Raw genomic sequence first — 21418 nt, 5'->3', positions numbered from 1 at the left:
CCCCTGCCTTGTTAGATTTTTGACAGTCGTGGGCTGAGTCCCCATGGAAAAGAATGACAAGCGTGAAGAGAACTAAAAGGCCTTTTCTTCCCACATCTGGTCTGTTTCCTCTTGAAAGTATTCCAAACACTGAGAAGCACACCAACCACCAAGTTACTCCCTCCACGTCTCTGCCAGCCCGAGGTAGCGCTTTGGCGGTTGCTACTCCGAAGTGGAGGCAGGGAGATGCTTGAGCCTGGAGTTTGAGGGCAGCCTGGGCAACACAAGACTACATTTCAAAATAAAATTTTTATATATGAGAAAAGGTCAAAGCAGACGTTTTAAATATTCAATTTTGGAAGCTGGGCAGTGGTGGCTCATGCCTTTAATCCCAGCACTCAAGGAGGTGGAGGCAGGAGGATCTCTGTGAGTTAAAGGCCAGCCTGGTCTACAGAGCAAGTTCCAGGACAGCCAGGGGTACACAGAGAAACCCTGTCTTGAAAAAATGAAAATAAAAGAAAACAAAAAAATAATTCAATGTATGGGCTGGAAAGATGGCTCAGTAATGAAGAACACCCACATTAGGCAGCTTACCACCTGTAATTCTATCTTCACGGGCTCTCATGCCCTCTTCTGGCCTCCTGGGGCACTGCACTCACATGCACAACCCCCACCCCCACATGTGTGCATAATTAAAAATAAAATCTCAAAAAATGATTACTATTTCTTATGACAGGGTCCAACTTGCTATGTAGCCAAGGCTAACCTTGAACTCTTGATCCTTTTGCGCCCCCGCCATGTGCTGGGAGTATAGGTGCCAAGTTATGCTTTTTTATTTATTTTACATTATGATTATTATTATCATCATTATTATTATTTTGGTTTTTTGAGACAGGGTTTCTTTGTGTAGTTTTGGCACCTCTCCTGGATCTTGCTCTGTAGACCAGGCTGGCCTCGAACTCACAGAGATCCGCCTGGCTCTGCCTCTCGAATGCTGGGATTAAAGGCATGCGCCACCATCACCCAGCAATTTATGCTTTTTTTTAAATCAATTTAAAAAGTAATTAAGATATTTAAAAATAAGGCCAGATGTTTATATACTCCCTTATTTTTCTAATAAAATACCTCTGACTTCAAACAGCTCAGTTTTCATTGTAAGAAGAGTGATTTCCCAAGTGACACTTATCTGAACAGAGCACATGATGCCACAGTCACAATTCAGAAGCTATTGGGACACTGAGTGCAGACATCAGGGCTAAGGGAAAGGCACTCTTCTCTACCTTAGACTTCAGGGTCGATTCAATAATTAGTTTTATTTTGTTTTTATTTCTTTTAAACATCTATAATAGCATATTGGCTAATGTGAGTCATTCTTTCTTTGAGTACACTAGCTGTGAAAACACATCTTAGTCTGCCCCTCCCCCCAAAGGTTTGAGGGTCGGAAATGCAGGTGATTATCGGGACTGCCTTTGATACCAACATCCTTCTCTCCTGGGAGCCCTTTGAACTGACTTTGATATGCGATAATTAAGAGGGATTCCTGCCTGGAGGAGCCGCCGCCGCTGTGGCCCTGCCTCTGGTCTCCTTCCACCGAGTCCTTGTTTTGAACTATTGATCAAAGATTTGAGGGGATCTGTTGTAGCCTGTGTGGGGTAAAGAGGAAGGAAACAAGTGGGTTGTAAGGGAGAAGAGGGGCCACATCTGGGTATAAATAGTTTCGGAAAAGCATGCTGGTCAGACCCGGCCTGTCTCATTTAACACACAGCAGTCTTTGGGCAGATTCGCTTCTCTTTCAGAAAAGGCTGCTGCAGGCGACTTGCAGATTGCACGCAGGACCACTCAGCTCCGAGTTGGCAGCAGCCTGGCCTCAGAAGACGCAAGGAGTGCTGGGAACTCCGGAGAGACCCGAGTGCCTGAAGGATGGTACTGGTGGCCTTGCTTGGACTCAGCTGGTTCTGTTCACCCCTGGGAGCTCTGGTTCTGGATTTCAACAACATCAAGAGCTCCACTGATGTGCAAGGTGCTGGGAAGGTAAGTGCAGCCAGAGCGAGGCAACCCTGAGACCAACTGCAATGATAACATTGTATCAGGCAGGACACCCTCACCTCTATGTGAACTGATGCAGGACAGAGGTGGCAAGGAAACCCGTCGTTGACTATTAGTGCAGACCTGTAATCTCATCACTCGGGAGGCAGAGAATGCAGAATAGGGAGCTGAGAGTGAGCCAGAGGCCAACCTGGACTGCAGATGAGACCTCTCAAAAAGCCAGGGAACGCTGAAGGCAATAAAGGGGGTTTCGGGCCAGGGCTCTGAATTTGTCGACAAATCAGTGTATAATGAAGGCGGTACCGCGTGCTAGGCCTTGATGATCATTTGTCTTCCTCACAACCTGAGCTAGGCATAGCTTTCTATTCAGCAGCGAAGACAGGAGTTCGGACCGAGACTACACAGCACGTATGTAGGAGTTAGGACTTCAGCGCATCAGGACATGACACATTATTGTAATAATCTACTTGGCAGAATTGTTTTAGGGGTCACTATCATTTTTAGCATACTGTCCATTACACTGTATTATATGTGGTGTGTACACTGTACCTGTAACAAAGGACAGCTGGTGAAGAGTGGGTGTGTGACAAGGGGATCATCTGTCATATATCTGTCATCTGTAAGACACAGGAAACACTTGATTTTTCACAAAGAGCATGAGTATTACATTCTGGGTTTTGAAGTAAGACAGGATGGAGCATGGTTGGTTCATAACTGATTAAAGACAAGCTTTCAACACAAGCTTTGCAGCAACCAAGGTCTTCTCACAGGTAGTTTGATGTATTCTTTTGGGGAGAAAACCAATTACTCTGAAACACTAAGATGGGGCCCGAAGCTTGCCCCATCTCAACAGCCCCTCCCCACCCCTACCCCAGCCCTTGGGTTGGATAACGACCTCTTAGGTCTCATTGGGTTTGCCAGCCTGTGACCAGTTTTCCTTCACAGGGCTCCCAGTGTGCATCAGACAAGGACTGCAACGTAGGAAAATTCTGCTTCGAGCTGCACGATGACAAGTCATTCTGTGCCACATGCCGCCGAGTTCGAAGGAGGTGCCAGAGGAGTGCCATGTGCTGCCCAGGAACGGTCTGTGTGAATGGTGAGCAAACCTGGGCCTCCAAGCCGTGGGGGCTGCAATCTGAAGGCATCATTGGAGTCACATAGGCCAGGACAGTCCGTGGGAAGCAGGTCCTAGGGTGCTGTTGGATCTGGGTGAAGTAAATTTGTGCAGCTGACTTTTTTGATGAAACAACTTAATTTATTACCTGTCAACACCTTTTACCAGTGACATGAATGAAATGATTTCAAAGGACAGGTTCAAGGTAGACTGGTTTGAATCTTTCCATTTTCACTTGCATTTTATTAATCAATTATTTTATTTGCTGTATGTAAATATACATGTATGCTCACATACATGTGTGTATGATACATACAGTGTGTCAGAAATATAAAATATTGTGAAATGGAAGGTAGAGGTGCTACCAAATTAGCAATCCAGTAGCTGCATGCCTGTACTTCTGGGCCTCGGGTAGTAACACTAATTAAAGCTGGTTGTCTGTCCCTCAGATGTCTGCACTGCTGTGGAAGCCACAAGGCCAGTAATGGACAGAAACACTGAGGAGCAAGTTGGTACCTATGCAGAAGGAACCAGCAAATGGCCCACAGAGGAAAACAGACCTCAGGGGAAGCCCAGTGCTAAGAAATCGCAAAGCAGTAAGGGTAAGGCCATCATTCTGAGCCGATTTTATTTTAAAAACCATGTTCTCCCTCCCAGCCCCACAGGCTAAAACTAGCTTCCTTCTCCATCCCATACCTGTGCTCTTGGAACAACTCAAGAGACTCTGCTGGCCAGGACAGGGCAAGCCCCTAGTAATAGGTGCTTAGGAAGAAAACCTTCCAGTGTTCAATTACACACACACACACACACACACACACACACACACACACACACACACACACACACATTCACTATGCCAGGGGTATACCAAGTGCCACTTCCCATTTCTAGAGCCTCGGCATACAAAGTAGATGAAAATAAATACACTCACTCCAACCTTGTACACCATACAAAATGGATTGTTGTTGTTGTTTCAAGACAGGGCCTATGTAGCTCTGGCTGGTCTGGACCTCACTATGTAGAGGAGGCTGGCCTGGGACTCAGAGATCCAACAGTCTCTGCTGGGATTAAAGGGGTTTGCTACCACACTTGGTGATTTTTAAAAGTCTCAAATTCCAGTCTTTGAGATAACAGACTATCGGAAAGTGACGTGGTAAAGTGGCTTTTCCTGCTCTTGCCATTGGGTTGGCTGTTCCCTGTGTAAGAAAAGGATTCCATGTTCACCAAAAATTACATTAGCAAAGCTTTGTGGAGTGCTGCTTGTTTCTCAGACCTGGAAATCCCTTCTTGGTGCCTTGATTTTAATAACACAAATAATAACAATAGTAACTATTTTTACTATTATTCTAGGCAGGGCTAGAATTTCCCCTCATTGTGTGAGACCCATGGGTCCTGTTGGCTGTTGCTATTCTTAGCCTTCATTCCTAGATCCCCAAACTCACGCCACTAGAACAACACGCACCCCTTAACCCATCTGCCGCCATGAGCAATGCCGCCCATTCAGCACTAAAACCCGTGTCTAACCCGTTTCAGGCCAGGAGGGAGAAAGCTGTCTGAGAACTTCCGACTGTGGCCCGGGACTTTGCTGTGCTCGACATTTTTGGACAAAAATCTGCAAGCCAGTTCTCCTAGAGGGACAAGTCTGCTCCAGGAGAGGGTATAAAGACACTGCCCAAGCCCCGGAAATCTTCCAGCGCTGCGACTGTGGTCCTGGACTGTCGTGTCGAAGTCAGGCGACTGGTAACCGGCAACAGACGAGGCTGAGAGTGTGCCAAAGAGTATGAGTTGTGAAAACATGGGACTCCTCGTGCTCACGCGGCAAGACACTAATTTTATTATTGTTATTTTTTATTTTGTTTTTTTTCAGACAGGGCTTCACTGTGTAGCCCTGGCTGAGCTGGAACTTGTTGTCAGCCTGGCTGGCCTTGAACTCATAGAGATCCGCCTGCCTCCACCTCCTGGATACTTTTTGGGGTAGGGGGAGGAGTTTTGAGACAGGGTCTCAAAGTAAGCTATATAGCCCAGGCTGGCCTCAAACTCACGATCCTCTTACGCTCCAGGATTGGGATTACAGACGAGCACCACCACACCCAGCATATATATAACACTAAATCATGCAACTGAAACACACAGCCACCAGAGCACTAGGGGGCGCTACACTGTGAACTACTTCTGGCTTTTCCCTCCTGTCTAGAATACTGACATGATTCTATAATAAAACAATTCTGATACAGCCAATCAATCTATTCAAATAAATCTTTTTTAAAAATTGAAATTGTATGTGGGTATACAATGTACAACATCATCTTCTGATATACAGTAACTGCTTACCAGACAAACTAGTGAATGTGCCCATCCCCATAGTCACGAGTCACTTCAGGTGCAGGGCTGCTACTTCCGAGATGAAGCCCACACCTAGTCTTCCGGTTACCAGCGCATACTGCACACAGAAAACGGGCCAAAGAAAAAGGTTCACCGATGCAGGCCCCTTGCTTCTCTCTCTTTTTTAGACAGGGTCTCACCATTGTAGCTCTGGTGTCCTGGAACTCACTCTGTAGACCGGGCTGGTTTTGAACTCAGAGAACTGCCCATCTCTGCCTCTCGAGTGCTGGGATAAGGGCATGTGCCGTCACGCCTGGCAGCCCCCAGTTTCCTGAGGATACTGAACCAGCTTCCAGAGGCAGCCCCTGGGAAAGCCAAGTGACTTGTAGAGAGTAAATGAGACAGTAGAGGAGAACATGGTTGCAATGTAAGGCAGAAATAAAAATCCCACTGAACATTTCCTATCACCTCGGCTCTTACTTTCCTCTACTAAGCCATGGTAAGCTGTGCGCATAAACATAACATTAAATTTAAGCACGCTTGCTTTTAAGAAAATCAGGATCCTACAATAGCTCAAGAAGTTTATTGATTACAGTACATGGTAAGCACAGAGAGGAAGCAATCACTTAAAAACACCAGAACCCTTACATAGCAAAGGTTAAGAAATAAATTAGGACTCCTAGTGGAATATGCCGGGCTGGGGGGAGGGGTTGGCATCATTCACTTCTATCCTTGGGCTCCCGGTAGCGCCACTGGATGTAATCAAAAATGTCCTGCTCGCTGTCCACTGGAAGGGGCTCCCCAGCAACTCCTGCAGGTAGGAAAAAAGAAAGAAGAACTAGTGTGAGAAGTTGGTTACCGCAGACTGGGAGTTCACCTGCCCTGCGGGGCTCTTCCAGGGGTACAGGCTGACTCAGCATGAACAAGTCTCCATTTCCAGCACGGGGAAAGTAACTAAGGCACTTGGAAGAAGTTCCTGCCGGCTGCCTCCACTTTCTGACATGGGCCTGCATGCTGCATGCATGTTCTGTCACATGTTACCAGTGCTAACGGAGACCGGGTATCCTGGCAGTTGCCAGGAAAGCCACCCTAGTTCATGATTTCCTTTTTGTCTCGATCTCTATTGTACCCTCATACAATAGTCTTGAGGTTTTTTTTTTTTGGTTGTTGTTTTTTGTTTTTTTCCAACTCAGGCTCTGGTTCTTAAGCTAGCAGTAATGGCATCACTTAGAAGTTTACCAGAATTATGGACTCCTGAAGCAGGTGTCTCCAAAATTAAACCAATGAAATGAAATTCACATGCTTGAGTGCCCATGAAATAGATCTCACATCTAATGAGGACCTAAGTGAACTGCATTCATGTTTAAATTTGAAAAGCAATGCTCCAGTCTACATGAGATAGAAGCCCTGCTTTATGTAACATTAGGACAAAATGGTAAAACTTCATTCTCCCAGTTGACACTGTTAGTCAACCACACAGTAGACTGTGACATGTTAAACAGGATCTACAGAGATTAATCAATCCTGATTTTAAAAACCATTATATTCACTTACTAATTTTGTGTGTGTGGTATAAACATGTGTATGTCTACATGTGGGTATGCATATGCCTCAGGGGGCACGTGTGGAAGATAATGGACTTCAGGAGTCCGTTCTCCTTCCACCACGTGGGTCCCAGGAACCAACACAGGCTTTGGGAAGGGCTCACCTGCCGAGTCATCTCACCTACTCTTTAAATCGTAAAGCATGAGGTGAAAATCATTACCTAGGAACTATTCTGTAATTTTTTTGTTTTATTCTCCCCTGTGGGGGTTGGGGTGGTGGAGATGGCACCTAGGTCCTTATTACATGCTAAGACCATGCTCTATTAACTGCCATAGTCTCAGTCAGCAGTTTTCAGTGATCCTAAGAGAAGAACTTGGGAAGTTCTTCACAAGTCTCAGAGATATACCAAAATAAGACCTTTTAGATCAGTAAGATATTTTAATGAGCATCCTAAGTAGCTAAGAAGGATTAATCCTTTTCCTCCTGCTTTGCCGGGGTCAAACCCTGGGCCTCATGTATGCGGGGCAAGCACTGTCCCAGCTACGCTGTGTCTGTTCTAACAGAGCTGCAAATTACTTTTGCCTTATTCACCATCAACTGAGGCCTTAAAAGTATCTTTTATTTCCTGTGGGATAAAAACATAAAGGATCACTAAAAGTCTTCTTAGAAAACTCTGTTTATTATCTTAAAATACCTCATTTTTGAGAGGGGGGCTCACATAGCCTAGACTGCCCTCAGACTTGCTGAGTAGCCACGGCTGATCCAACCCTCCAGACCCCCAAGCCTGGGATTACAGGCACAATGGCATATGCTTACAATCCCAGCTAAAACATCTTTGGAAATAACTGTCTCTCTGGATGAAAGAATTATTGCTAAGGCAGTCACAGACACTCACCAGTAACCCCCAAGGGGCGGATGGTGTATTCGTTGATTGTGAAGCCCTTTTCTAGGGCGTGAGCTCTCATATTCTTATTAAAGATGTCACTCCCGGTGAAGTAGAGAACACCACAGTAATACTGATCTTTGGGGATCAACCTTAGAAGGGAAAATTGTTTTTTAACCACATATTTCAGGTTTAGCAAATACAGGTTCTCTAAAATCAGTAAGATCAGCAAACCTACAGTAAGTCTATGTGGTCCCATAACCTAAGAAAAGCAGGTCGTTAGGCTGATGGCTGACGACCGTCTCATGACCCAGGCTTGCAGCTGGTCACTACGGCTGCTGCAAGCTGCTCTTCCTTCCCATGGACCCACACGGCACCTACAACCAAGACCGCCTTCGTCGTGTGCGTTCTGCTCTGCTCTCACCCTTGTCCCTAACCTCTCGAGTCACTTGGGGTTCCAGAATGGGGGATCCTCAAATAGCGCAGGTCCTCCTTCTGACAAGGGCATTTACTCTCGAGGCTGCGGCTACACTCGGGAGCAGAAATGACCATCTCTCAAGAACACATGGACCGGTTTGCAGGACCAGCGCAGACAGTGACGGATCTAGGGCCACACCCTTTCCAGACTGCTTACTGTGCATGCCTCGCCTCCCTTAGTCCCTGCTCGAATTCTTCCCCCATTTTGGGCCGGGATGTCGGCAGCTTGTATCGGTCCTTCCCAGAGCAGACACGTGGAACCCATCTCTCCGAGCTTCTCACCATTACTTGTCTTTATCTGACATATGAGGACAGGCAGCTGAGTCCAGGCTGCCAGAGCCTGGGCTTTTACCTCCAAACTCCAGCTACACACCCACTAAGTAATAAAGGTGTGTATGAATGAACAGCAGCATCTACTCATTACAGCACAGGAGACCACTTCAGCTATGGCCAGTGTTCTGCTGAGGGGCAAATCTGGAGAAAATGACATCCGGGGATGTTCCCCATTCTGGACACAGTTCAGCCAACACTGTATTTCATAGAAATTTATCATCCCTTAATAAAGGTGGCTCTACCTACGCACATAACCTTAAGTAGATGAGTGAAAAGGATCCAACAAACACAATCCGAATCATACCTGATGTCAATTCTTCTGTGTGGATATTCCTTTCCATCACTTTTGCTGGGAAGCTGGCAAACACCCTACATGGAGATTTCGAAGAAAATTTAGACAACATAAACGTGAACATGGAGCAGCAGTCCTGGGGTCCTGAGCACTTTGATCATAGCGGCATCTCTGAGGTCTGCATGGAGACCAGGCTGCGTCTTGTGCAGTCACTGGCTGCACTAGGCTGTGTGGGGCAGTGGCTTTCAGACTGCCGTGCCCTGGGTGACTCCATCTTAGAAGTAGCATTTGGCTCCACTCTGGGTACAAATGCAGAGGCAGCACAACTGTACTCCCTTGGGCACCGAGAGGCTGCCCCCATGCCCAGCACCACCCATGAGGCACAGACTCACTCCTACAGGTGAGAAAGTCTCACTTGTAAACCCACCAAGAAGACTGGAAACATATGGGCACATGGATTATGAAAACTATGCCAGGAATCCAGGCCTGAAGCGTCAATCAACCAGAGTCCCGCTGACTTGTTGCGTCACTACTGGGCACTTGTCAAAGGACGGACTCCACTGCTTGATGTGACATTCCCATTGTCTCCGATGTGTTCACCTGCCGGTCCCTCCCTCCACACCCAGTCCTGGGCCCTGCCCTGGGTGTCCTGGTACTTCTGGAGCTCGGCCTGACCCCATGGCTACTCAGTTCTGTCCACTCCCGGCATCTCTCTAGGTAGCTTTGTTAGCATTTCATTTAACCAGCAGGGGACCGAAACTGCGAGGTGAACTGCAGCCCGTGAGAAGCCTCTCTGTGGTTTGTAAACATTATTATTAGTCAGTGAATTTGGACACTGTAGAAAGACATGTTTCTGACACGTTGTGCCCACGGCGGGATGTACGACCTTAACCTTCTCACTGTATTCAGAATAACTAACGAACCACAGGGAGGGCCAACGAGGATTCTGCTTGTAGGAGTTAGTTAGCCTTTGCAGGTTCTAAACTAGAGATTAGTCAAGGAAAGTACCAAGCATGAAAGACGAGGCCAAAACAAACAGGAAAAAGCAACCGCAATAAAATAATGACTATGCACAAAGCAAACAAATTGAGAAAGCTGCCAGTAATATTCACGAACAACAGAAGATTACCTGATTCATAAGGCAAGCAGAATATTACAGACGAAGACTAGTCAAGGAAAGTTTAAATATGATATAGAAGAGTTTGGAGAAATCTTAGAGAAAAATCAAAGATAATAAAAATTAAAAGACAAGATTATTGGATCATCTTTCTTCTCTACACTTGAGTTTTCATTATACTTTTAGAGGTTTTTTTTTTTTAGATTTTTATTTTTAACCATGCACATGTGGGAAGGGCCTCAGGTCCGGGGATTACTCGCAGAGGACAGTTTTGAGCTCTAGAGCTACAGACTCGACAAAGGTAATGTAGAGGCAGTGGGACAGAGCTGAGCCAGTGAGACGGGGATCTGATTATTAAAAACCCTCTTATTAGATGAAGTCAAGTGTGAAGTAGTCTGGCCTTTCTGACCATCTCTGTAAATGTGGTGGAGGTGGACAATTGAGTCCAGGTGTCCACCGAGGCCAGAGGCACTGGACACCTGCCCCCAGCATTACAGGCAGCTGTGAGCCACCCTAGTGGGTGCTAGGATCCCAGCTCTGGTTTCCTGCAAGAACATACACATGCTTTTTCTTGTTTTGTTTTGTTTTGTTTTTCTTTTTCTTTCTTTCTTCCTTCCTTCCTTCCTTCCTTCCTTCCTTCCTTCCTTCCTTCCTTCCTTCCTTCCTTCCTTCCTTCCTTCCTTCCTTTCTTTCTTTCTTTCTTTCTTTCTTTCTTTCTTTCTTTCTTCTTTCCTTCCTTCCTTCCTTCCTTCCTTTTTTTTTTTTTTTTTTTTTTTTTTGTGACAGGGTTTCTCTGTGTAACAGTCCTGGCTGTCCTGGAGCTCGCTCTGTAGATCAGGCTGGCCTCGGACTCACAGAGGTCCACCTGCCTCTGCCTACTGAGTGCTGTGATTAAAGGTGTGCGACACCACCACCAGATCACTATGTATTCTTAACCACTGATCTATCTCTCTGCTTCTATGGTTTTCTAAGATTTTTTTGTTTTAAGATTTATTTAGTTATTACATATACAGTGTTCTGCCTGTATGCCATCAGAGGGCACCAGATCTCATTATAGATGGTTGTGAGCCACCAAGTGGTTGCTGGGGATTGAACTCAGGACCTCTGGAAGAGCAGCCAGTGCTCTTAACCTCTGAGTCATCTCTCCAGCCCCTCTAGTTAAGTTTTATCAACTTTTCCTTTTCCAAAAAATGGGCAAATTTTCTGGACAGGACAATTACTAAAACATATGTAAAATGAGCTACAAACTTCACTATGTAAATTAAAAAAATTGTGTGTGTGTGTGTGTGTGTGTGTGTGTGTGTGTGTACATGCACAGAAACGCAGATGCCCAGAGGCCAGATGTTGGACCCCCTGCAGCTGGAGTTATAGGTAGGTTGTGAGCCACCTGACATAGGTGCTAGGAACTGAACTCAGGCCCTCTGGAAGAACAGTGCATGTTCTGAGTGCTGAGCCACCTCTCCAACCCAAACCACCATATTTCCAATTACAAGTGCCGACTGTCATATTCTAAGAACATTATATAGATCCAATGTACAAGATAATGTGTCACTAAGAGCCACGCTATCTCACTCAGCAAAACAGAAAAGTCTGATCTGAAATGGGTATTTTCTTTAGCTGTCCTTCTAGTTGGAAGTTTAATGAAAAATGCAAAAAAAAAAGAATGGCTCATAGCTTCAAAAAGAGACCTCTGGCTTCTGTAAGCCGGGTGGCGGACGCTTTTAATCTCAGCACTCGGGAGGCAGAGCCAGGCAGATCTCTGTGAGTTCGAGGCCAGCCTGGTCTACAGAGTGAGATCCAGGAAAGGCGCAAAGCTACACAGAGAAAGCCTGTCTCGAAAAACCACACACACAAAAAAGAAACATGCTCATCTTCATACCAGGAAACATACCCTCCCTGGCATCAACAAGTTCTGTCTCAAAGTGGACCAGTATGGTGGTTTCCAGCTGGAATCATCAAGAGGTGCTCAGTTGCAGCTAAGGATGTCTGGATGCACAGGCTTGCCTTTTGTCATCAGAAACTGGCTTCCACTGCTTTGTTCTTTTTCTCAAGGCTAGTTTTATTTTTTGATGTGGGAATGTTAAGGAATTCCTCTGTGTTGCTGTAAAATTCTTAGATCGCATGGATTCTTGTTTCATGCCTAGTGTCTAGTAAACCCTTTCCAGTCCTGGAGCAGTCCAGATAGCTTGTGCTGTCCCTTGAATGGAAGCGCTCTTGTATAAAGAGACATCCAACTGCAGAGGAAATGACTGCTCTTTCCAAGGATTACACTTCCATCAAGAACAGCTCAACAACCTAAAGACTGTGCTTTTCTAAAATAACCTAGTGGGCTGGAGAGACGGCTCAGAGTTGAGAGCGTTTGCTGCTCTTCCAGGAGCATCTAGCTTTTGTCCCCAGCACCCACACGGTGTTTACAGTCTGTGGCTCCAGTTCCAGGAACCCGACACCCTCTTCTGACCTCCACAAGTGCCAGGGACACACACTGTGCAAATGCACACATGCGGGCAAAGCACTCACACACACACTGTGCAAATGCACACATGCGGGCAAAGCACTCACACACACATTAAAAAAATTAAAATCTTGATGAAAGAAATAATCTAGAATGTGCTGGTTTGCAGAGGATCTGACCACTACTATCTTAGACACCGTGTTTGTGTTTTGTTGAGACGTATAGTACAGCCCAGGCTGGCTTGTGTTAGTTAGGGTTTCCACGGCTGTCAGAAAACACCAAACCAAAGGCCACTTAGGAAGATTTCTTTCCTCTTACAACGCCAGCTCCCACTCTGTTACTGAGGGAAGTCAGGACAGGAGCTGAAGCAGAGCCTACAGAGGGGCAATGTTTATTACTGCCTTGCTCTTTGTGGCTTGCTCACCCTGCTTTCTTATTAACCCACGCCCACCAGCCCAGGGTGTGGCATCATCCACAGTGAGCTGGGCCCTCCCACATCAACCATTAACCAAGAGAATGCCCGCAGTCTTGCCTACAGACCAGTCTTATGGAAGCGTTTTCTCAATTAAGATTCTGTTTTCTCTGTGAGTTTGGGGGCAAGAGACCCTGTCTGTCCGCCCCCGCTCCCCCCATCCCCACCCCAGAAATCTCTCTTCTCAGCTATGTCTAGGTGAATGAGAGCCTGGAACTTACTATGTAGCCTAGGGTGGCCTCAAACTGACAATTCTCCTGCTTTAGGTTCTCGACTGCTGGGATTATAGGCATGAACCACTGTGGTAACTAATCTCAACAGTCAACTTGATGACATCTCAGATCACTTGGGATACAGGACTCTGGGCATGACCGTGGAAGAGTATCTTGACTAGGTGGGAAGACCTGCCCACTGAGGTAGCACCATTGCCTGGGCCTAGGTTCTGGACCATAGGAAAAGGAGAGTGGGCTGAGCATAAGCATTCCTTGTTCTGTTTCCTGAGTGCAGGTGTTACATGATGTTACATGATGGCTGCCTCAAGTTCCTGTAGCCAGGATTTCCTAACTCTGATGGACTATATCCTTGAACCATGAGCCAAAGAAAAACTGACTCCTTTCAATTGCTTTTATCATTGTTGTTATTATTTTTAAAATTATGTCAGGTAATCACAGCATTAGGAAAAGGAACTAAGACAGCCACCATACCTGTTAGAAACCCAGGTTCTGAAGGTTATTTATAGTTTGGCTTTTTTTTTTTCAGAGCTGAGGACTGAACCCAGGACCTTGCGCTTGCTAGGCAAGCGCTCTACCACTGAGCTAAATCCCCAACCCCGAAGGTTATTTAACAAGCCCCAGATAGGTCTATTTTTGAAATCAGTCAGTCATTAAAGCAACAAAAGGTTTTAGAATCAATGGATTAAGACTCCTCTTCCCATATCAATAACTGCATCTATTGTGCAGTCCCTCTCTCTTCAGGAGTCTGGAGGCTGTAACTTCTTTGACAGCTTAGTACACACTCATCACTTAGGGCACTGTTGGTCACTTCCTCTAGATAAACGTGCGTGTGAATAACTCCCCTCACCCCAAGGCTTCCTTTAGGTCTCACTTACTTCTTTTAGATGTGTGTGTGTGTGTGTGTGTGTGTGTGTGTGTGTGTATACATGCATGCACGCATGCATGTGCAGGTGCCCAGGGAGGGCAGAGAGTGGTTGGCAGCCACCAGATGTGGGTGCTGGGAACCAAATGGGTTCTCTGAAGAGGATGGAGTACTCTTAATCACTGGGCCATCTTTCCAGTACCCAAGTCTCATTTTCTTAAGAAGGTTGCCTTAAGCACTCTGTTCAACGTTGCCTACCCCTCCACCCAGCCACTTAATCTCTCTTCTCACACCCCAAATGTAAGCGGTACTTAAATTCATGGACACAGCCTACACTCTTAGAACAGTGTCTGGAATGTAGAAGATGCTCACTAAGTGTCTGCTCCCTTCCTCGTGACACTCATTCTTGCTATTTGGCTCTCATTTTTAAATAGGAAAGTAAAAGTAGACATTTCAGTATTTTATCAGGCCGACTCTGACTGCGTGGAGCCTTACCCCCAGTGACTTGTGATGCTGCAAACAGACATTAAAGCCTGACTTCCAGGGACCCCAAAAGGCCAATCTCAGGTGACAACTGGTGCTGTGAGAAGTTAGTACTTAAACAAGATACTAAGATGGCCACTTATCTACCCAGACCATGACCCCACACAAATGGCACAAGGTGACTTTCCTGAGCGAGGGAAAAGGATTCTCTCCTAGAATTGGCCTGCTGAGTCTGAGTTTCTTGCAGCATGTTTCCTTTATAATGATAACAAACAAAACAAAACTGTTCAGGTCTCGTAAACACGTTTACCTCCATAACTCGGGCTTGTCATGACAGTACCCAGCGTGACATTTTGGTGGCCCTGTTGATGAACATTACGCCCTTGCCTCCCTCGGCTCCTCTTCACTCTGGTGCTTGTGGTGGCCAGCCGCCTGGACCACTGACCACTGACGGTATGTGGCTGGGAAGGCTCTCCAGTGAGATCCAAAGGCCTCTGGGTACGAGCTAGGGAGTTCCTTTCAGGCTCTCATGGAAATGAAGGACTCTGGCCAAGGTTATACTTTGGTAGGGGACCTGAAGGCAACGGAAAAAGGAGGTCACCCCCTGTCGTCTACACGGGCAAAAGGCCAGTTCTTCCTTCTGGGAGCCACCGCACTCACGGGGAGCTACGACCAGCAGCAGCGGCACATCCAGGGTGAGTCTACCCAGCTGAGTGGCCGGGAGCCTCTGTGTCTGCTGTTTCCCTCTCCCAGACAGACTTCCTGGCCTACAAGCAGCCAAGGTTTTGCTTTCTTCAGGAAGATAAATCTCTCTTTCCTTTCCAACTAAGACATGGCCAGTTTTGGTTTATAAAATTTTCCTGACCAAATAGTCAGCTTTGATTGTAGAATGAAACTAGGTTTGACCTCTGAAAGAGAGTCAGATGGACTCTCTTCTCGGGGGACACCCATTCCAGAGTGGACATCGGCTGGGTCATGCAGTGAGACTGGGTCTCACTCACCCCCAATAACAGCAGACGTCTGCTGCTTCAAAGGACACCTTCTGAGTGAACACACTTCTACCCCGACTCACTGATGAGATGTCTCCTCAGTGATCCTCTCAATTTGATCCTCACATTTAAAAAACAAACAACTAAAAAAGCTTATTTTCCTTTGTAACACAAGTTGTCTCTCATAGCCAGCCCAGGTCAAGAGCTCTGGCCACCTCATGGCAATCTGAGGTACTGCATTCTACAGTCAGAGCTCCTTCTACACCCAGGAAAGGTCTACACCCAAATGCTCATGGCTGTTAACAGGATCCCCCACCTTGAAAAGATGTCATATGTACCTTTCTACATTCTCCTACACCAGTGTCCATCTCCCTAAACTCAGCCCTTAGATGACATGCTAATGACCTTCCCTGAGTGAATACTCCAGTCAGCCATCCTTCCACTCACGACCCCCACACCATTCTTCTCCTTCTTCCCTGCTTTCTCCTTCCCATGAGAGCTCTCACCATTTAAGACGTTTTAAGACTCCAGCAGCTCTCACCACATTCCTAAGATTCAGACCCTATCCCAAGTGGCCTAGAGCCAGCCTCAAAGGCCCCCATTCCTAGTCTCTGTTAGAGACCCTTATATCACCCAACACATTCTCCTATAGTCTGAATTACCTCCATTTCTGGGGGTGTGCTGGCTGGTTTTGTGTGTCAACTTGATACAAGCTAGTGTCATCAGAGAGGAAGGAGCCTCACGGAGGAAATGCCTCCATGAGATCCGGCTGTAGGGCGTTTTCTCAATTAGTGATCAATGAGGGAGGGCTCAGCCCATGGTGGGTGGTGCCATCCCTGGGCTGCTGGTCCTGGGTTCTGTGAGAAAGCAGGCTGAGCAAGCCATGGGGAACAAGCCAGGAAGCAGCATCCTCCATGGCCTCTGCATCAGCTCCTGCCTCCAGGATCCTGCCCTGCTTGAGTTCCTGTCCTGACTTCCTTCAGTGGTGAACAGCGATGCTGAAGAATAAGCCAAATAAACGCTTTCCTCCCCGACCTGCCTTGTGGTCATGGTGTTTCGTCGCTGCAAGAGAAACCCTAACTGAGACAGGAGGCTAACAAACAGCTACTTGTCACAACTGATTCCAACCACTTTCTTCAGAGGCCCCAACAGCCTTTCAAAGCCCGGAGTGTAAAAAGGCTTAAAGGCTCTCAATTCCTGGGCCCTGGGCTGCTCTACCCATGTAAATCTGCGCAACACTCCCGTGTTGGCCACAAACTGGTGAGGCTGGTCCTGTAGAACGGTTTAAGACATGAGAACCAGAAATGAGTGTGTTGTTCCCCTTTCCAAGGAGCTGGCGGTGCTATGCAGGCTCTTGGGGGACAAATGTCATACAGTGGTATGACTGTCTGGGGCTCATCAACCGCTTTTTAAATCGGATTTGAGGTTGGCCCCACAGGAGGAAACTCACATCTGGTACCACAAACCCGGTCCAAAGCCTTGCCTGGGGGCATACAGGCCCTAGCGCGTTAGCTACTGTGGGACTCTAAAATGGACACGGTGTGCGTATCTCTTGAACTGCTTGAGTGTTTACGTCAGGGCCGCTGTCAGCTGGGCAGAGAAGCAGCAGGTGGCAGTTACGGCAGGGGCTCCCAATGCAGAGCTGAGAAAGAGTGACTATTGTCATCAGCCCTAAGTGGGACGTCCACATCCCACCCGCTAAGGTTCAGGGAACAGTGGAAAGGGGGCAGGGAGAATGTAAGAGCGGGAAGGGTGGGATGCTGTGGAACGCTGTTTCCCAGGCAGACATGGCTAGGGCCCTCCTGAACTCTCAGCAGCCCTGGGTATCCCAGCACAAGAGCGGACCCATCCCCATTCTGCTGTAGGAGGAGGACGGGCTCAGCAGGCCACCGGGCTCAGCAGGCCACCGGGCTCAGCAGGCCACCGGGCTCAGCAGGCCACACCTCCCCGAGGACTAACAGGCAGTTAAAGGTGCCGAAGAAGCACCGAGGAGACGCAGTCCCTCCCTGGGGACCTACACGGTGCTAATGGTGGTTGACAGGTGGTCTCCTCTCTTCAGGGGATTAAACACTGCTAACTAAGCAGCCCACACGTGTATCACATGTGTATAAACAGCCCCCACTCATGCACCAGGAAGCAACTCTAACACACCCGGCCACCAACCACAGCAACCCAGGAAGACGTGAGAGCAGAGGAGGGACGAGTTGGGAAGAGAAGGAGGACGTGAGTGGGAAGGGGACAACCAAGAGGAACAAGGAATGGTATGATCAAAACATATCACACACATGCATGAAAATGTCATCATATCTTACACACATGCACGAAAATGTCATCACAAAACTCTTTATTGTAGTTAATTTATGCTAAATAAAAGTAAGGGCTCTGCAGACAGGACAGCAGGCAAAATGGCTGCCACCAAGCACCGAGACCTGGGTTTGATCCTAGCACCATGGCGGGGAAGTTCACCCCACACCCTCAGCACTGGGGAGGCAGAGGTAAGGGGACTCATAGACTTTCTAATCTAGCAGCCGGTCTAAACCAACCTGAGTCCAGAGTCAGCAGGAGGCCATTTCAGCAAATAAGACAGTCCACTGAGGAAGGCACCCAGCAGTGACCTTCAGCCTCCACATCCACCACCCCCAAGAACACATCCACCCATATACCCCAACCCCTGTTCACTAACCCCGAAACTGTTGTCCCTAGGTGTCTGTCACAGAAACTGACGGAGGAAGAGACAAAGGCCACACAAACACCAGGACATGGCCTGGCCTATAATCAGCACATGTTGTTCTTAGGACTCAAAGCTTCTCTTTTCCAAAAAAAGTTGACCCTACAATTTTCTGATCATATTCTTTTCCCTCCTCCAGCTCCTTCCAGATTCTCCCCACCTCCCTACTCATCTTCTCAAAAACAGGAAAAACAAAGGAACAAAAATCAAGATCCCTGTTACATGCAAGTGTCAAGGCTCTCACAAAGCTTAGCACGCTCATGCTCAGAAAGAATGCTTCCCTTTCAGTCATGTGACATGGGGAAAGTGCAGCATGGAGTAAACAGAGTAGAGGTAAGCCAGTGAAAAACAGCAAGAATTTTGGACCTCGATTTCTATTAGCACTCCTATTTTCTTATTCAGAGAGATGCATCTGTTTTTAATATATCTGCTACACCTTGGTTTTGTTTTTTTCTTTTTTTTCTTTGCAGTAAGGTCTCACTCTGTAGCCTGGTGTGGCCTGGAATTCACTATGTAGCCTAGGCAGGACTTGAACTCATGGCAATCTTTCTGCCTCAACCTGAGTGCTGGGATAACTTCTCAATCCAAAGTCCACAGAAATCTGACAGTTGACACAATGGATCTCAGGGAACTCTCTACAAGTGTCCCTTCCATCTGCTCCTGGCACACGGCTCTTCTCCAGCGTGTCCTGTGATAAACCTGGATTCCCTTTCTCCCTCCACTGGGTCACAGGCTCCTAATCAGGCAATTCTAGCCTCACTCAAAAAACTTCTGAGTCAGAGGATAGGAAACCACTTACTATTTTAAGAAAGGACTGTGTGCCAATCAATGTGAATATTTTTAAAGAGCAAATTCTGCCTAATATTTATTTTGATGAATCGAATTATTGACAAAGAGTTTAGGAGAAAAATCCTTTACTAAAATATTCTGAAAGTAGTTCTGAGAGTGAAGATATCCTGATAATTACTTTTACCAAGCTCTCAGAGTTACGCTATTTGTTTTTATTGTTGTTTGGAGGCAGGGTAGCTCTAAGTAAGTAGCTCTGGCTAACCTGGAGCTTGCTATGTAGACCAGGCTGGCCTCAAACTCACAGAGATCCGCCTGCCTCTGCCTCCTGAGTGCTGGGATTAAAGGCGTGTACACTACGCCCTACAGCCATCTGTGACAGGGACAGAAAGCTACAAGTCACAGGCGAGTGTGAACACTTACCATGAACTTAAGCCACAGGGGAGTGTGAACACTTACCATGAACTTAAGTCACAGGTGAGTGTGAACACTTACCATGAACTTCGTTTCGCCCTTCGACAGAGTGTCTGTAATGAAATGGACTTTCTGTAACTGCTCCACAACGCGATGTAACAACTTGGGCTGTGTAATCATGACAGGAAAGTAAAGAAAGATACCGTTAGGACAGGAAAACTTCCTTTGGTGTTGGAGAGTGAACCCAGGGCCTTCGTCTCTGCCACTGAGCTATGTTCCCTAAACCGCTAGTCTCTTTCTTTCTTCCTTTCCTTCCTTTCCTTCCTTCCTTCCTTCCTTCCTTCCTTCCTTCCTTCCTTCCTTCCTTCCTTCCTTCCTTCCTTCCCTTCCCTCCCTCCCTCCCTCCCTCCCTCCCTCCCTCCCTCCCTCCCTCCCTCCCTCCCTCTCTTTCTCTGAGAAGGTCTACTGAGCCTGTGTTAGAAACATGCAGACCAGGATAACCTGCTCCTGTACCATCATGCCCTCTTTTATGCAGGGATCCAGGGCCTTTTGAATACTACAGATTCAAACATTCTACCTACGGAGTTACATTCCCAGCCCTATGCTGTTTCCTTTAAAAAGAAAAGTTATGATTTGGATTTGGAAAGATGGCTCAGTGGTTAAGAACACTTGCCATCCTCCAGAGGATCCCAGTTCAATTTCTAGCATTCATAACAAGTGGCTCCCAATTGTAACTGCAGTTCTAGGGGGTCCAACACCTCTGGTCTGAGGGCACCTGTGTGTACATTTCTATACAGACACCTATGCAGAATTACAGACATAAGTCTCCAAAATTATTTATTTGTGTGTGTGTGTGTGTGTGTGTGTGTGTGTAGCAGTGCATGCACACTGCAGTGTCTATAATCAGGGGACAGCACTTCAGAGCTGGTTGTCTCCTTTCATTCTGTTGGAGTCTTTTGGTTCTACCCAGCATTCTCCAGGATGCTGGCCTGCAACCTTCCACTGACTGTTCTGTCTCACTTCCTTTCTCGCCATGGAGTGCTGGGATTGTAGACGCATGCCCACCAGCACATCTGGGTTTTAAAGTGGGTTCCACATAGCCAACTCAGGCTGGAGGGAAGGCTTAAGCCATCTTCCCAGGCCCCCATTTCATTTGTTGACTATGTCTTCCCTCTAGTAGAAAACTCAGATTGAACTGTTTTTCTTTTCCTTTTTTTTTTTCCCTTCTTTCTTTTGGAGATAAGATCTTGCTACATAACCCTGGTGGGCCTGGGACTCACTCTGTAGAGCAGGCTACCATTGAACTCATGACGAACCCCTTGCCGCTACTTCCAGGTGCTGGAATTATAAGTACATGTCCCCATGCCTGACCACCAAATGAAATGATTCTTTTTCTTAGAAATCATTTATGTTTTCAATGATAATGAACAGAATTTGGTTTCATAAAATCAAAGAATTACCTCTATTTTTAAAATGCATAATATTCTAAAATTTAAAATATTTGCCTTTATACATTTTTCAGTAAGTAAGGCTTCACAACAGTTTATTTGTATTTATTTATTTAGTGTCTATGTGTACACATGTGGTGGTCAAAGAATAGCTTGAGAGAATTGGTTTTCTCCTCCCACCATGTGGGACCCAGGGAATGAACTCAAGTAGGCAGGTTTGGTGGCAAGCATCCTTAGCTGCTGAGTCATATCTCTGGCCCTACTGTAGCAGAAAGAAACTCTTTTAATGAAAAAATATCTTTTATGCTAAGTATTTCTGAAATCAATAGTAAATAATTCTGAAAATATCATCTTAAATTTCATCTTTTTCAAATGTAAGGATATGCTCAAGAAACTGACTCTTTCTTTATAACTCATTTTGCCTCTCACAGAACTCAATCAGT

The 21418-nt window shown here is 46.6% G+C and overlaps 2 protein-coding genes across 2 annotated transcripts in view; one reads left to right on the top strand and one right to left on the bottom strand.

Moving 5' to 3' along the window:
- Positions 1–1778: 1778 nt before the first annotated feature.
- Positions 1779–5057, top strand: Dkk4 (dickkopf Wnt signaling pathway inhibitor 4). Its single transcript, XM_006982994.4, has 4 exons — positions 1779–2010; positions 2971–3121; positions 3589–3741; positions 4673–5057. The coding sequence occupies exons 1-4, from the start codon at positions 1900–1902 to the stop codon at positions 4921–4923; spliced, it is 666 nt and encodes a 221-aa protein (XP_006983056.1). The 5' UTR covers positions 1779–1899; the 3' UTR covers positions 4924–5057.
- A 971-nt stretch (positions 5058–6028) lies between these two features.
- The window catches only part of Polb (DNA polymerase beta), a 34718-nt gene continuing 19328 nt past the window's right edge, over positions 6029–21418 (bottom strand). The window contains exons 11-14 of the mRNA XM_006982993.4: positions 19609–19695; positions 9004–9068; positions 7902–8041; positions 6029–6272 (exon numbers count right to left, since the gene is read on the bottom strand). Of these exons, the coding sequence (XP_006983055.1) occupies positions 6178–6272; positions 7902–8041; positions 9004–9068; positions 19609–19695 (387 nt within the window). The 3' untranslated portion in view covers positions 6029–6177. The remainder of the gene's footprint in view (positions 6273–7901; positions 8042–9003; positions 9069–19608; positions 19696–21418) is intronic.

This window comes from Peromyscus maniculatus, chromosome 17 (genome assembly GCF_049852395.1).
Source record: "Peromyscus maniculatus bairdii isolate BWxNUB_F1_BW_parent chromosome 17, HU_Pman_BW_mat_3.1, whole genome shotgun sequence".
Taxonomy (NCBI): Eukaryota; Metazoa; Chordata; class Mammalia; order Rodentia; family Cricetidae; genus Peromyscus; species Peromyscus maniculatus.
This window is presented reverse-complemented; position numbering and strand designations above follow the sequence as displayed.

Coding starts and splice junctions, on each gene's coding strand:
- Dkk4 (XM_006982994.4), top strand. CDS start 1,900: ATGGTACTGGTGGCCTTGCTTGGACTCAGCTGGTTCTGTTCACCCCTG. Junction 2,011..2,970: donor ATGTGCAAGGTGCTGGGAAG/GTAAGTGCAGCC, acceptor TTTCCTTCACAG/GGCTCCCAGTGTGCATCAGA. Junction 3,742..4,672: donor GAAATCGCAAAGCAGTAAGG/GTAAGGCCATCA, acceptor AACCCGTTTCAG/GCCAGGAGGGAGAAAGCTGT.